General features: G+C 39.1%; 1 protein-coding gene across 3 annotated transcripts in view; it reads left to right on the top strand.

The window, feature by feature from the left end:
- The window catches only part of ATOSA (atos homolog A), a 130,780-nt gene that overhangs the window by 85,135 nt on the left and 31,264 nt on the right, over positions 1 to 14,381 (top strand). For all 3 annotated transcript variants that reach the window (XM_062205949.1, XM_062205948.1, XM_062205947.1), the window contains exons 3-6: positions 5,589 to 5,773; positions 6,716 to 6,918; positions 7,202 to 7,327; positions 8,760 to 10,599. In XM_062205949.1, the coding sequence (XP_062061933.1) occupies positions 5,589 to 5,773; positions 6,716 to 6,918; positions 7,202 to 7,327; positions 8,760 to 10,599 (2,354 nt within the window). The remainder of the gene's footprint in view (positions 1 to 5,588; positions 5,774 to 6,715; positions 6,919 to 7,201; positions 7,328 to 8,759; positions 10,600 to 14,381) is intronic.

Here is a 14,381-nt window from a genome sequence, read left to right as displayed (position 1 = left end):
GGCACTGGTTCAAAACCCGGCTGCTCCACTTCTGATCTGACTCTCTGCTATGGCCTAGGAAAGCAGTGGAAGATGGCCCAGTGCTTGGGCCTATGCACCCACATAGGAGACATGGAGGAAGCTCCTGGTTCCTGACTTCAGAATGGCCTAGCTCCGGTCATTATGGCCATTAGGGGTCGAGCCACTGGATGGAAAACCTTCTCTCTCTGCCTTTGCCTCTGCCTCTCTGTAACTCTACCTTTCAAGTAAATAAATCTTTTTAAAAAAGAAAAGGATGATAAGCTTAAATCTGAGTGATTTCTTTAAAAAAAATCATAGTGTACTCCATAAGTATGTACAATTATGTGTCAATTAGATGTACAAAATATATATTTACATATATTTTAACAACCAAATAGTATGAACCTAGGTTTGTTTGGTGTGAGTATATTTTCTTAAGATAACGCTGCAAGGTTGATGGTAAGTATCTCTGAATAGAAATTGAGTTATTTTTATTTTTTGTTTGTAGTCTGAATTTTATACATTTATCAGTAAATGTATTATGTTTAATTAGAAAAGAAATTCAAATTTTTGTAATCATATTTTTGAAGTTTTATTTTCTCTCTGCAATAGTCTGTTTAGACTGACATAAAATACTATAGACTTGAGTGTTTTAAAGGACTGAAATGTATTTCTCACAGTTCTGAAGGCTGGAATTTCAAGATCCAGGTGCCAGCATGGTCAGGTCCTGATAAAGACTTTCTTTCTGGCTTGCAGGCAAATGGCCACTTTGTTGTGTACTCACATGGCTGCTCCTCATCTACCTAGAAAGAGAGAATGAGATAGAGATCTCTTTTTCATCTTTTAAAACTGACTTTATTATTGGCTATGGTCACTATTATGACCGTATTTATCTTTTTTTTTAATTACCTTCTGAAAGCCCTATCCCCAAATATAGTCAGATTAGGGCATTATGGTAGCAATATAGGAATTTTAGGGAAATGCAATTCAGGCCGTAGCACTCAATAATTTTTACTCTTTTTTTGTTTTTTAATTTTTTTGACAGGCAGAGTGGACAGAGAGAGAGACAGAGAGAAAGGTCTTCCTTCCATTGGTTCACCCCCCAGATGGCTGCTACGGCCTGCGCGCTGCACTGATCCAAAGCCAGGAGCCAGGTGCTTCCTCCTGGTCTCCCATGTGGGTGCAGGGCCCAAGGACTTGGGCCATCCTCCACTGTCTTCCCAGGCCACAGCAGAAAGCTGGCCTGGAAGAGGGGCAACCAGGACAGAACCTGGTGCCCCGACTGGGACTAGAACCTGGTGTGCCGGCGCCATAGGCAGAGGGTTAGCCTATTGAGCCACGGCGCTGGCCAATAATTCTTACTCTTAAACTAGTGAATGCTTTTTGTTTTTGACAGATGCCTTCTGTATGCTCATAAAAATAATTTAATTATTAATCAAGGTGCTTTTGATTACAAATTCACAAATTACATTTGAAAAGCTTAAGGGAATTGATTAATAGGAATACAGAGTTCTCGTCCAGTAGACCTCCTGAAGGACTGAAACATTGTCAGGAATCAGGCAACTATTTTTTCTGGCTGTCTGTGGCCATAGGTTCTCTAGTTTCTATTCAACCTCTAGCTTGTTTCATTCTGTTCTTTGCATCCTATGGGCGTTGCATAGCTTCTGAGTATACATTGCCTCAGGTCAAGTCATAGCAGGTAGCTGACAATCCCTGTATCCTAATTCAGTGTACTGGGAAAGAACCTTTGACTCATCTTGGGTCAGGTGCCCACTTGAATCAGTTGGCTCTGGTGGGTTGAGAAAGATGGCCATACCGTTTAAAGAAAGTAGTCAGTATTCACTGTTGGCATTGGGGACAGTATAACTGTGTGATCTTCCTAAAACTCTTTCAAGTAGCAGATAGATGTTTTCATTTTACAGAGGAAAACATTAAGTGATTTTGCTTTAGAAACAGTTCACTACTATAGAAACCTTCCTTACCACCATCCTCCACCACATATTCCTACCCATGATTTTAAGTTCAGAAATTTCCCCATGTATTACATTGATACCGTAACTTTTGGGACCCAAGAATAATTAAATTACATCTTAGCCAATTTGCTGATCATACATTGAGTCCTATGCAGTGATTTAATGTGTTCTTCCCAACGGGGCCATCAAAGAAGGAGGTACCTTTCTCTGAAGGGAGGAGAGAACTTCCACTTTGACTATGACCCCATCAGAATAAGATCAAAGTCAGCGAACTCTAAAGACTTCCATAGCCCTGGCAACCCATGACTAGAGCCTAGGGAGATTACTGACACCATGAACAGGAGTGTCAAATTGTTAAGTCAGCAACAGAAGTCACTGTGTACTTACATCCCATGTGGGATCTGTCCTTAATGTGTTGTCTAATGTGCAGTGATGCTATAACTAGTACTGAAACAGTATTTTTACACTTTGTGTTTCTGCGTGGGTACAAACTGATGAGATCTTTACTAATTATATACTGAATCGATCTTCTGTATATAAAGATAATTGGAAATGAAAAAAAAAAAAAACCCTGGTGTTAAATTGGAAATGGCATAGAAAATTAATTAATTTTAAAAAAAAATATTATGTAGGATCTCTGTCTTTAATGTGCTGTACACTCTCATTTAATGCTATAACTAGTACTCCAACAGTATTTTTTTTCACTTTGTGTTGCTATATGGGGGCAAACTATTGAAATCATTACCTAATATATACTAAACTGATCTTCTGTGTATAAAGAGAATTGAAAATGAATCATGATGTGGTTGGAAGGGGAGAGGGAGCGGGAAAGGGGAGGGTTGTGGGTGGGAGGGAAGTTTTGGGAGGGGGAAGCCATTGTAACCCATAAGCTGTACTTTGGAAATTTATATTCATTAAATAAAAGTTTAATTAAAAAAAAATGTGTTCTTCCCTAGCACTTCCTAAGAAAAGTTGAGAACCTTTATTTACATAAGCTTGAATGATGCTAAGGTCATTATGAATTTTCTTGGTGCTCAGCAGCCATAACCAAACTGATAGATCCCTAAATTTGTCTTGTATCAGGACCCCTAGTTGAGCTAAAAACTTAACAAACCCCCACTATAGGATTTTTACTTTTAGAATTCAGAAAAGAAGATCATAACAATGTAAACATACTACTGATTCAATGATGTTTTATATGAATCTATATTTTAGTAATTCAGTAATATCTATAGATAAAAAAATTAGTATCACCTATATATGAGACATTACTTAGACCACAGGTCATCATTGGTACACACCTGGACTAGATGACATCTTGGCATTCTGCAGTTTAGAAGCCACTGCTCTGCTATAATTCTTAGCTCTCTGGGATTACTGCTCCACTTCTGTGCTGGTAGAGAGAACAAGGCGAGCCCAGAAAATCTCTTAGGAGCTGAAATCATGCTGTATAGCCTATGACAAGCCTGAACTACCCTTGAAAACCTACTGTGAAAAAGAATTAAGTCAGTTATTTTCTTATACCTTTTGCCTGCCTCTTTATGAAGGATGCTATGATTTAACTCAGTGAAGCCAGGAAACCCTTGATTTATGACTTAATTTTGTTGCTGGAGAAGAGTGGAGACCCTCCTTTCTCTTTTTTCCAATTGGAACATTATTATAAATTAGGATTCTGTTCCTGGAAATGAATTCTGTGTCCTAAGAATAACTAAAATGTGTTGTTAAAATATAAGGGGGTTTCAGAAGTTTAAAAATACACACTGTTTTTTTCATTCCATTTTTTAAAAGATTATTTATTTGTTTGAAAGTCTGAGTTACACAGAGAAGGAGAGGCAGAGAGAGAGAGAGACGTGCTTCATCTGCTGGTTCATTCCCCAGTTGGCCGCAACGGCCAGAGCTACGCCGATCTGAAGCCAGGAGCTTCTGCCAGGTCGCCCACGCAGGTGCAGGGGCCCAAGGACCTGGACCATCTTCTACTGCTTTCTCAGGCTGTAGCAGAGAGCTGGATCAGAAGTGGAGCAACCGGGACTCAAACCAGCACCCATATGGGATGCCAGCACTGCAAATGGCAGCTTTACCCACTACGCCACAGCACCGGCCCCGCATTCCATTTTCACATAGTTTTTGAAGCTCACATGTTGTGTGTCAAATATATATTATTTTCATTTATAGTTTTCCAAACATAAAATGTATAAAAATGTATTGTATAGCCCTAATGAAAGATAGAATGAATGGTATTTAATAGTGCAGATTTGGGAGTCAATCTGTCTTGAGTCAAATCTCAGCTTTGCTACTTAGCTGGATGATCTTGGAAAGGTTACTTAACCTCTATATGAATCAGTTATCTACAAAGCAGAAGTGGTAGTCCTCTCCTTGTTGTAGAGCTGCTCTGAGGATTAAATGAGTTGATGTATAGAAAGTACTTGGAGCTGGTATTGCTTGACAATGATAAGTTACTATGTAAATGTTGGTTGTCGTTTTAGATAAACTTTTATAAATTGTCTTACAATAACAGTTCAGTAAAGTTTTCTCCCTTTTCCTGATAAGCCTTCCTGAGGCTAGAAATAGGTATTCGTCATGTCCTTCAAGGATGTTGATAATCTGGCTCCAGTCTCTTCTTTTGCAAGCTTTAGCCACACAAATTCTCTGCTCAGTTTTTGCTTTTTCTCCACTCATTCCATGATTCACTGTTCTTTTTGTTTGGAAAATCATCTCTGATTCTTAGACTTTGATATTAGCAACTATATGTGTTCCAACTCTGTTCCTTTATTCCCTAATACAATGTAGCAAACATTTGAGATATTTGTTGCTTAATTGTTGGAGATAACAACTTTTTCAAGATTGCATCACAAATTGAATTTTGTGTGCACATTTGTGTGCAAATATTCAACTTATATAGCAGGTTAAAATTTTTAAAAATTAAGTTAAAAATGAGGCCGCTTGTGAGAAATTTTGAAATTATCACAACTAAGTGAAAATATCCACAGGTTAGATTGTTTCGAACCATGTAATAACCAGAATATCTTGCTCCATGATTGCAAAACAAGTCTCTGGCTGGATAATTGGAGCATTTCTCCCTCTGACACTATTACTGTCACAGAGCAAAGGCTTGAAAGGACCCTGTGGCTGTAAAGGTCCACATCACAAAATTAGTTCTTCAAGAACAAAGAACTGGTTGAAGAAGGCTGAGAGGAGAAATAGGGAGAAACATGCAGTTGGATCTGCATCTTTTTCCCAATATGTAACAGCAATAAAGCATTTTAGCTAAAAATACAACATAAGACATTTTAACCGTTTGACTGTTAATAATTTTTGCACAAAAAAACACTGTTCCTGACATCCAGAAATAAAATTATAGGATGACAGATTTCTAAATAGTTAGTATTTTACCTAAAATTTACATAAAGATAGTTTTATACCCCAATTTAAACAGTTCTGTTTAACTGGAATTATTCACCATTTCACTTCTCAATACTTTGTGAATCAAGGCTCTGCTCTTTGTATTATTTCATTTTTATTCTCTCTTTAGTGAACATATAACTATGGAATACGGTAGCTATTTTAAGAGTACATTAAAGTGGGACCCTTCTTTGCTTTTTTTTTTTTTAATACCAGATACTCTAGATGAATATTTTGAATACGATGCAGAGGAGTTCTTGGTCTCTTTGGCCTTGCTAATAACAGAAGGACGAACACCTGAATGTTCTGTAAAAGGTCGAACGGAAAGTTTCCATTGCCCTCCAGCACAGTCTTGTTACCTAGTAACTACGAAACATGAATGTAGTGACAAGCTGGCCCAGGTGAGCATTGTTGTGTTGCATGCTTTTTCTTAATCTTTTATATAAACTAGTTTAAATTCTGTCATCACTTTCATTATATCATAATTTTCACATTTAAATATAAAATCCATTGTAACTATACAGAAAAACAGTCCTAATCCCAGACCATAAACATAACACTGGGTTTTAATCAAAGCTCTTGAAGGCAAAGCCAAGTAGCTTTGTTGATCATCTGAGAGGGGCAGCGAATTTCATACCCTATCTTTTACTTTCTTTGCTGCTGTGACTTAGTATTCTTCACTTTTAGAATCTGAGCCCTGGCTTATCCACTGTGTGTCCTTGTTCACTTAGTAAATAGATAATATGATTATATTTCCCATGGTGACCAATTTCCCTCTTGTATTCATTACTCTTTTTTTTTTTTAAATGGGAAGATAACTTTTTACTGTCATGTTTTTGTATGATCCTGTCAAAAATATTTTGGTAGATAGCATATTATTTGCTTTAAGATTTTTTCTTCTAGTTATTAGTTTCTCGAATGTAGTCCAAAATGTTAACTTTTAAAATTCTTGTCTAGTTTGAACGTTTAATGATAGTTAGTTCAGTTTAATTTTCAGATTTAAGAATTAATCATCTCTATGAAATTTGCAGACTGGGTAAGGCTGGGCCAACTCAGAGCGTATCAGACATTATATATGACAGTTCTTCATCTACTAGACAGTGCAAAGGTGTCCTCCCCTAGCAAACTGAATCATAAATGTTCAATACTAAGCCCTGTACTCTAGAGCTCACTCACATCACTACATTATTTAATGAAGAAACCCAAAGAGCCAAAGCTAAGCAAAGTTCTGTGATAGATGACTCATTTCTCATGTAGGTGTCAGCTTTACAATTATGATTTTCAAATTTAAATACAAAATTAGGGAGTTAATGAGACATTTTGCTTATATTCATTTTCTCCAGTGTCGCCAAGCTAGACGAACCAGGTCTGAAGTCACATTGTTGTGGAAGAACAACCTTCCAATTATGGTGGAAGTGATGTTACTGCCAGACTGCTGCTACAGTGATGATGGTCCCAGCACAGAAGGAATCGACCTAAATGATCCTGCAATTAAACAAGATGCATTACTGTTAGAAAGATGGGTCTTGGAACCAGTTCCTCGGCAGTAAGTTGTTGACCTTAGTTTGAAGTTGTTCCTGGTAAATCAAGTTTTCTATTACTTCCTATGAATTATTTTAATAATATATCATCTCTTTGAGTTCCCCTGTTTATATAGTAAAATTGAGATATTGTTTAGTAATTGTGACTTTAAGTGACATTGGTAAGTGCATTTCTATGTTTTTGAAAGCACTCATTCTGAGTGATGTGTTTGTTTCAGCTTCTGCCTTTATAGAATTCAGCCATTTTGTATTTGCTGACATTGAATTATGCTTTGTTACTTTTCTTAGGAGTGGTGATCGATTTATTGAAGAGAAGACTCTCCTGTTGGCTGTCCGCTCATTTGTGTTTTTTTCTCAGTTAAGTGCTTGGCTTAGTGTTTCTCATGGTGCTATTCCACGAAACATTCTCTACAGGTATGTCCAGGGCAAGAAAAGCACAGTGTATTTTCAAGCATATTGGTTAGTTATTGAATGATAACATACCTTCTAAATGGTTTATTTTCTTCATGTCTAAATATAATTGGATAAAATTTACTGAGATATTTTTGTAAAACAAGATTGAGAGATTTAGATTGGTACAATATAAATTTTGCTTGTTAGGTTAAATTTGGTCAGGAATAGTGTTCAGGAAACTTAATCTTCCTGTAGAGAACCCAGAATGAACTTGATGCTGCCATATCATAAAGTGGAAATGTTTTCTGGAATGCCAAATTTCTATAATGCTAGTCTTAACTTTCAACATCTTGAAATACATAAAAACATACATGATGATTAACAACTAGCTGTCTCTTCAGGCAGGTGGCAGTGGGATTGTGTCTCTTAGAATTAGCTGAATTTGTGTGCTTACTAGTAAATATGAAGTCCTTTTTGTTGATAAATATTTTTAATTATAACATTCTTGAAGGTTCATATATTTTTTTAAAAGATTTCTTTATTTATACGAAAGTCAGAGTTACACAGAGAGAGGAAAGGCCGAGAGCGAGAGAGCGAAAGAGAGGTCTTCCATCCAGTGGTTCACTCCCCAATTGGCCGCAATGGCCGGAGCTGTGCCAGTCTGAAGCCAGGAGCTTCTTCCAGGTCTCCCATGTGAGTGCAGGGGCCCAAGCACTTGGGCCATCTTCTACTGCAATCCCAGGCCATAGCAGAAAGCTGGATCAGAAGTGGAGCAGCCGCGTGGCTCAACAGGCTAATCCTCCGCCTTGCGGCGCTGGCACACCGGGTTCTAGTCCCGGTCGGGGCGCCGGATTCTATCCGGTTGCCCTCTTTCCAGGCCAGCTCTCTGCTATGGCCCAGGAAAGCAGTGGAGGATGGTCCAAGTCCTTGGGCCCTGCACCCACATGGGAGACCAGGAGAAGCACCTGGCTCCTGGCTTCGGATCAGCACGATGCGCCAGCCGCAGAAGCCATTGGAGGGTGAGCCAACGACAAAAAGGAAGACCTTTCTCTCTGTCTCTCTCTCTCACTGTCCACTCTGCCTGTCAAAAAAAAAAAAAAAAAAAAAAAGTGGAGCAGCCAGGTCTCGAACTGGCACTCATATGGGATGCCGGCGCTTCAAGCCAGGGCATTAACCTGCTGTGCCTCAGCGCCGGCCCAAATGTTCATATTCTTGATACTGCTTAAGTGGTCTTCTGTGCTTAAAAAGGTCATCTTGTCCAAGTACCCTATTGGACCGTTTACATTGGTTTTATTAGAGTGCTATTCATGGTAAAGTAGCTGAAAGTAATCCTTAGTAGTAATTAACATAAACAAAACTGGCAATTATTCTTTTACATTTTTAAAATAATACACACTTATAAAGATATAATTTTTATAATCTATTGATTTCAATATTTTCTGTGTGACTCTAGAATCAGTGCTGCTGATGTAGACCTACAGTGGAATTTTTCACAGACTCCAATTGAACATGTGTTTCCTGTTCCCAATGTTTCCCATAATGTGGCCTTGAAAGTCAGTGTTCAGTCCCTGCCCAGACAATCTAATTACCCAGTTTTGAGCTGTAGTATTCACACTAATATTGGCCTTTATGAGAAAAGAATTCAAGAACTTGAACTTAAAACCCATCAGCACCACGGTTCTAATGAAGGAGAACAATGTAGTACAAGCAGTTCACAGCATCCGTGTAGCAAACAAACTTGGACCATGGCACCTGAAAGTGTATTACATGTTAAAAATGGCACAACTCCAGAATATACTTCAGCTATCAAAAATGTCAAACTGTGTCCAGGCACTGGCAATAAATCGGACTATGGGACATCGCAGGCCAATATTCTGGGCTTTAGCGGTTTAGGAGATATAAAGTCACATGAAACATCAGGGAGAACTTTAAAATCATTTTCAATGATTGATTCCAGCATCTCTAGCAGGCAGAGTTCCTGGAATTCAGTTGGTGAAACTAACCCTTTAATAGGTTCTTTAATTCAAGATCGGCAAGAAGTTATTGCAAGAATTGCTCAGCATTTGATTCATTGTGATCCAAGCACTTCACACGGTTCTGGACATCCATTTACTACTCAAGAATCTAGTTCACTTAATTCAAAACTTTTTCTGGCTTCACAAGAAAATGAAAATGTGAGAAAATGTAAAGAAGCTTTCTCCATTTCTTTTGGTAGTCCAGAGTTTACCTCCTCAGAAGACAACAAGGAGAGGAAAATTCATGGAAAACCGGAAATTCCTCCAAGTGAAACTTATATTTCTAATAGAATTTATTCTCGTCAGTCTGTTGGAGAGACTAATCCTTTGATAGGCTGTTTACTGCAGGAACGGCAAGATGTGATTGCAAGAATTGCTCATCATTTGGAACATATTGATCCAACATCACATATCCCCCGGCAGTCCTTCAACATACACAATTCCAATTTGAGACCTAAAGTGTTTAGGAGTTCATATGAAGACAAAAACTTGTTGAGGAAAATTAAAGGTGAGGCCTCTGTTTCCATTTCTCATACAAAATTTTCCTTGTCAGGAGATAGCAGTGATGGAAAAAGTTCAGTTCCTGATAAATCTTTTAGTTCTTTTAAATGCAATAGTAAAGAAAAGTTTTCTTTGAAACCTCAAATAAGAAATCAGTGTCAGAACAATCCTAGCGAATTCATCCAAAGTACATATGAAGAGACACAGAACAAAGATGATAGTTTATTGACTTTCTCAAATATATCTACTTGCAAAGAAAATAACATAGATTTGATAAGCGGATTGGAAAACAAACTTTCTAAGTCTCAGTATAAGGAACAAGAAATTGGCGATAGAATTGGTAAACAGTATTCAAATTGCAACAGTATTGACAAACAGATCTGCACAAATAAATACAAGGAAAAACTAATAAAAAGTGAGAATTATAATCCAGAAGCTTTTGACAATCTCCAACCTGATAATTCAAAAAAAACTGACTCAAAAGTTAAAGTTACTATGTTGGAAACGTCAGAATATTTGAACAACTATGAAAATAAGTGCTCAAATAAAGATTCAAAAAGGCCTAAAACATGTGAACAAAATACTCAACTTAATAGCATCGAAAATTATCTCAACAATGATAATGAAGGTTTTAAATGTAAAAAACTAGATCAACTGAAAGATGAACAGGGTAAAAAAGAAGATCCAACTGATGAAAAATCTCAGACCTCTTCTCAGAGAAAAAGTATAAAGGACTCTGTCTCTACATGTGAACAACTGAAAAATACGGAGGTGTTGGTAAGTAACAACTGTCAAACAGTATTTGATATTTCAAATATAATTCTCAAGTGTTCATTATGGTTTGAATTTTGTTCACAGGAGATGTAATTAGAAAAGCCCAAAGTGCCCATTATGTATAGAACACAGTCTGATACAATAGATCTACAGAACTATAAACATCCTTGCAAATATTCCACTCTCATAAGAGCAAATCTTGTTATTAGAACGAATAAGATGATGTGATTTTAAAAAATAGTGTTATCTTTTTTCTTCTTAATTGCTAAACGTTAGTAATTTTTTCATCATCTGTTAGGTCTGTCATTTAGATCTTTGAAGTCTAGTTTCCTCCTTCCCCTTCCTATCTAAAGGTCTATTATTCTTTCTTCTCAGAAGCACCCAGGTTCTTAATATTTAGTCTTTGGATTCAGGAGAATGACTGCTGTCTAATATGCATAAACAATATGTTGATTTTTTATGTTCTTTGTATATTGCTTTCTTTAATATCACATGATTATAGAACACTTAATTCTGATTTCACCATGGGACATGTATGACAGTTATAAGGAAACTAGGACTCAGAGAATAGCTGAAATACTAGCAGATTTGCAAGTCCTTAGTGGCTTAACTGGCCCCCAGGCCCTTCATTTGATTTGCAGTCCTAGGTTTCTTCTGCCTCATAATAATCAAAGACAAATTTGTAGATCATACAAGTCCTTGTTTCATTTGAGTTCTTCCTGTTGTCCTTTGTTTATGTAAGTACTTATGAATAATTGCTCTGAAGTAAGTAGGAATCAGAAATTAAACTTTTGTTAACTTAATGTACTGTTTGTTAGCAGCTCTGGCCTAGTACAAGTAGAGTGCCCATAGTGTTAAGCTTTGGGTCAGTTAATGATTTCATAGACCTTCAATGTACTATATAAAGAAAAGATAATAATTTTCATTTTAATCAACTGACTTCTAACTTCTAGGACTTATTAGGATCAGATTTCCTTTATTTCTCTATAAACAAGTATACATTTCAATTTTATGGAAGTTAATTTTTTTTTTAAAGATTTTATTTTTTTTTTTTGAGAGGTAGAGTTATAGACAGAGGGAGAGACAAAGAGAAAGGTCTTCCGTCCACTGGTTCACTCCCCAAATGGCCACAATGGCTGGAGCTGTGCTAATCCAGAGCCAGGCCGGCGCCATGGCTCAACGGGCTAATCCTCCGCCTTGCGGCGCCGGCACACCGGGTTCTAGTCCCGGTTGGGGCACCGATCCTGTCCCGGTTGCTTCTCTTCCAGTCCAGCTCTCTGCTGTGGTCAGGGAGTGCAGTGGAGGATGGCCCAGGTCCTTGGGCCCTGCACCCCATGGGAGACCAGGAGAAGCACCTGGCTCCTGCCATCGGAACAGCGCGGTGCGCCGGCCACAGCGCGCTACCGCGGCGGCCATTGGAGGGTGAACCAACGGCAAAAGGAAGACCTTTCTCTCTGTCTCTCTCTCACTGTCCACTCTGCCTGTCAAAAAAAAAAAAAAATAATAATAATAATAATCCAGAGCCAGGAGCCAGGAGCTGCTTCCAGGTCTCCCGCTCGGGTGCAGGAGCCCAAAGACCTGGGCCATCTTCCAGTGCCTTCCCAGGCTAAAGCAGAGAGCTGGATCGGAAGAGGAGCAGCTGAGACTAGAACCGGCGCCCATATGAAATGCTGGCACCACAAGCAGAGGATTAACCTACTACGCCACAGTCCCAGCCCCAGCCCCAGCTAACTAGTTTTTAACTGCCTTGAATCCAAATCTGAATGACCTTGATTGATCATCTTTACTCCCTCTGATTAATTTTTATATATATTTATATATATATATATATTTCCAGTTCTTTTTTTTTTAACTTTTATTTAATGAATATAAATTTCCAAAGTACAGCTTATGGATTACAATGGCTTCCCCCTCCCACAACTTCCCTCCCACCTGCAACCCTTCCCTCTCCTGCTCCCTCTCCCCTTCCATTCACATCAAGATTCATTTTCAACTCTCTTTATATTCAGAAGATCAATTTAGTATATATTAAGTAAAGATTTCAACAGTTTGCACCCACATAGAAACACAAAATGAAACATACTGTTTGAGTACTAGTTATAGCATTAAATCACAATGTACAGCACATTAAGGACAGAGATCCCACATGAGGAGCAAGTGCACAGTGACTCCTGTTGTTGACCCAACAAATTGACACTCTAGTTTATTGCTCCAGTAACCACCCTAGGCTGTCGTCATGAGTTGCCAAGGCTATGGAAGCCTTCCAAGTTTGCTGACTCTGTTCATATTTAGAAAAAGGTCATAAAAGACAGGGTGAGGATAGTAACCAATGATCCTAAGAGTGGCATTAACCAGGTCTGAACAATTATACAGCATTAAGTGGGGAAGAGGACCATCAGTACACACAGGTTGGGAGTAGAGCCATTGGAGGTAGAGTAGAGGTTATGATTACAAAGGAATGAGGCCCAAGTGTGCTAGACAGGGTCTAGAACAAAGGACAGAGTCATTATTAGAGGAGCTAAGAAAGGTGCTGTCTAAACTACAATTAAGTTTTCTGATTGAGAGGCAAATAGAACCTGACAGAAGGGGCTTGATAATAATCTGTTGGGCTTTAGGCCTTGTAAGTTAAGAGGCCCAGACCTATCTATCTTTTCACATGGGGTATATCCTAAGGGAGGTGTGAACCTCCTAGGGGAATGCACTCTGTTGACTTTCATTACTTAGCTGGCCTGGAAGGAGAGCTGGCCAGGTAAAGGCAGGTGGCATCTCTAACAAGAAATTTACAGTTCTGCCTGCAATGTTGCTGACCCTACTTGGCCGTCCCCTCAGCTGCAGTGGTCACTTTGGAAGTTGGGCTGAGTGAAGGGCTTTTCAGCTTGGAGCCAATAAGATCTGTGGCTCTGACCTGGGCATCCTTCGACTCCAGGGCAGGTCCATTTCCAGTGATCCAACTCTTGGCAGAGCTGCCAGGGCTCTTCACAAGTTGACTTCTGCTGAAGCCCAGGCTTACCGCCACAAGGCGGAGGATTAGCCTGTTAAGCCACGGCGCTGGCCATAAACTAAGTCTTAAGAATTGAGCAAATTAAGGGCCAGCACTGTAGCATAGTAAGTAAAGCTGCACTGGCATCCACATGGGTACCAGTTCCAGTCCCAGCTGCTCCACTTCTGAATTAGCTCCCTGCTAGTGCACCTGGGAAAGCAGCACAGGATGGCTTAAATGCTTGGGCCCCTGGACCCATACGGGAGACCCAGAAGAAGCTCCTGGCTCCTAGCTTTGAATGGACCCAGCCCCAGGTTGTTGCAGCCATTTGTGTTGGGGAGTAAACCAGCGGATTGAAGATCTCTCTCTTTGTATCTCCTTCTCTCTCTCTCTAACTCTGACTTCTAACTCCCTCTCTGTAACTCTGATTCCCAAATAAATAAAATTTTTAAAAAATATATTTATTTATTTATTTATTTGAGAGACAGAGTTACAGACAGAGAGTGAATGGTCTTCCATCCACTGGTTCAATCCCCACGTGGCCACAACAGCTGCAGCTGGGAGGATATGAAGCCAGGAGCCTGGAGCTTCTTCTGGATCTCCTGTATGGGTGCAGGGACCCAAGCACTTGAGTCATCTTCTGCTGCTTTCCTAGGCCATTAGCAGACAGCTGGATAGGAAGAAGAGCAGCCAGGACATGAACCAGAGCCCAGTGGGATGCTGGATCCACAAGTGGAGGCTTAACCTACTACAGCACAGTGCTAGCCCCAAAAACAAATATGTCCTTTAATATCCTAACATCAGA

This window comes from Lepus europaeus, chromosome 11 (assembly GCF_033115175.1).
Source record: "Lepus europaeus isolate LE1 chromosome 11, mLepTim1.pri, whole genome shotgun sequence".
In the NCBI taxonomy this organism is placed as follows: Eukaryota; Metazoa; Chordata; class Mammalia; order Lagomorpha; family Leporidae; genus Lepus; species Lepus europaeus.
The sequence above is the reverse complement of the archived record's forward strand: the minus strand, read 5'-3'. Positions and strand labels throughout refer to the sequence as shown.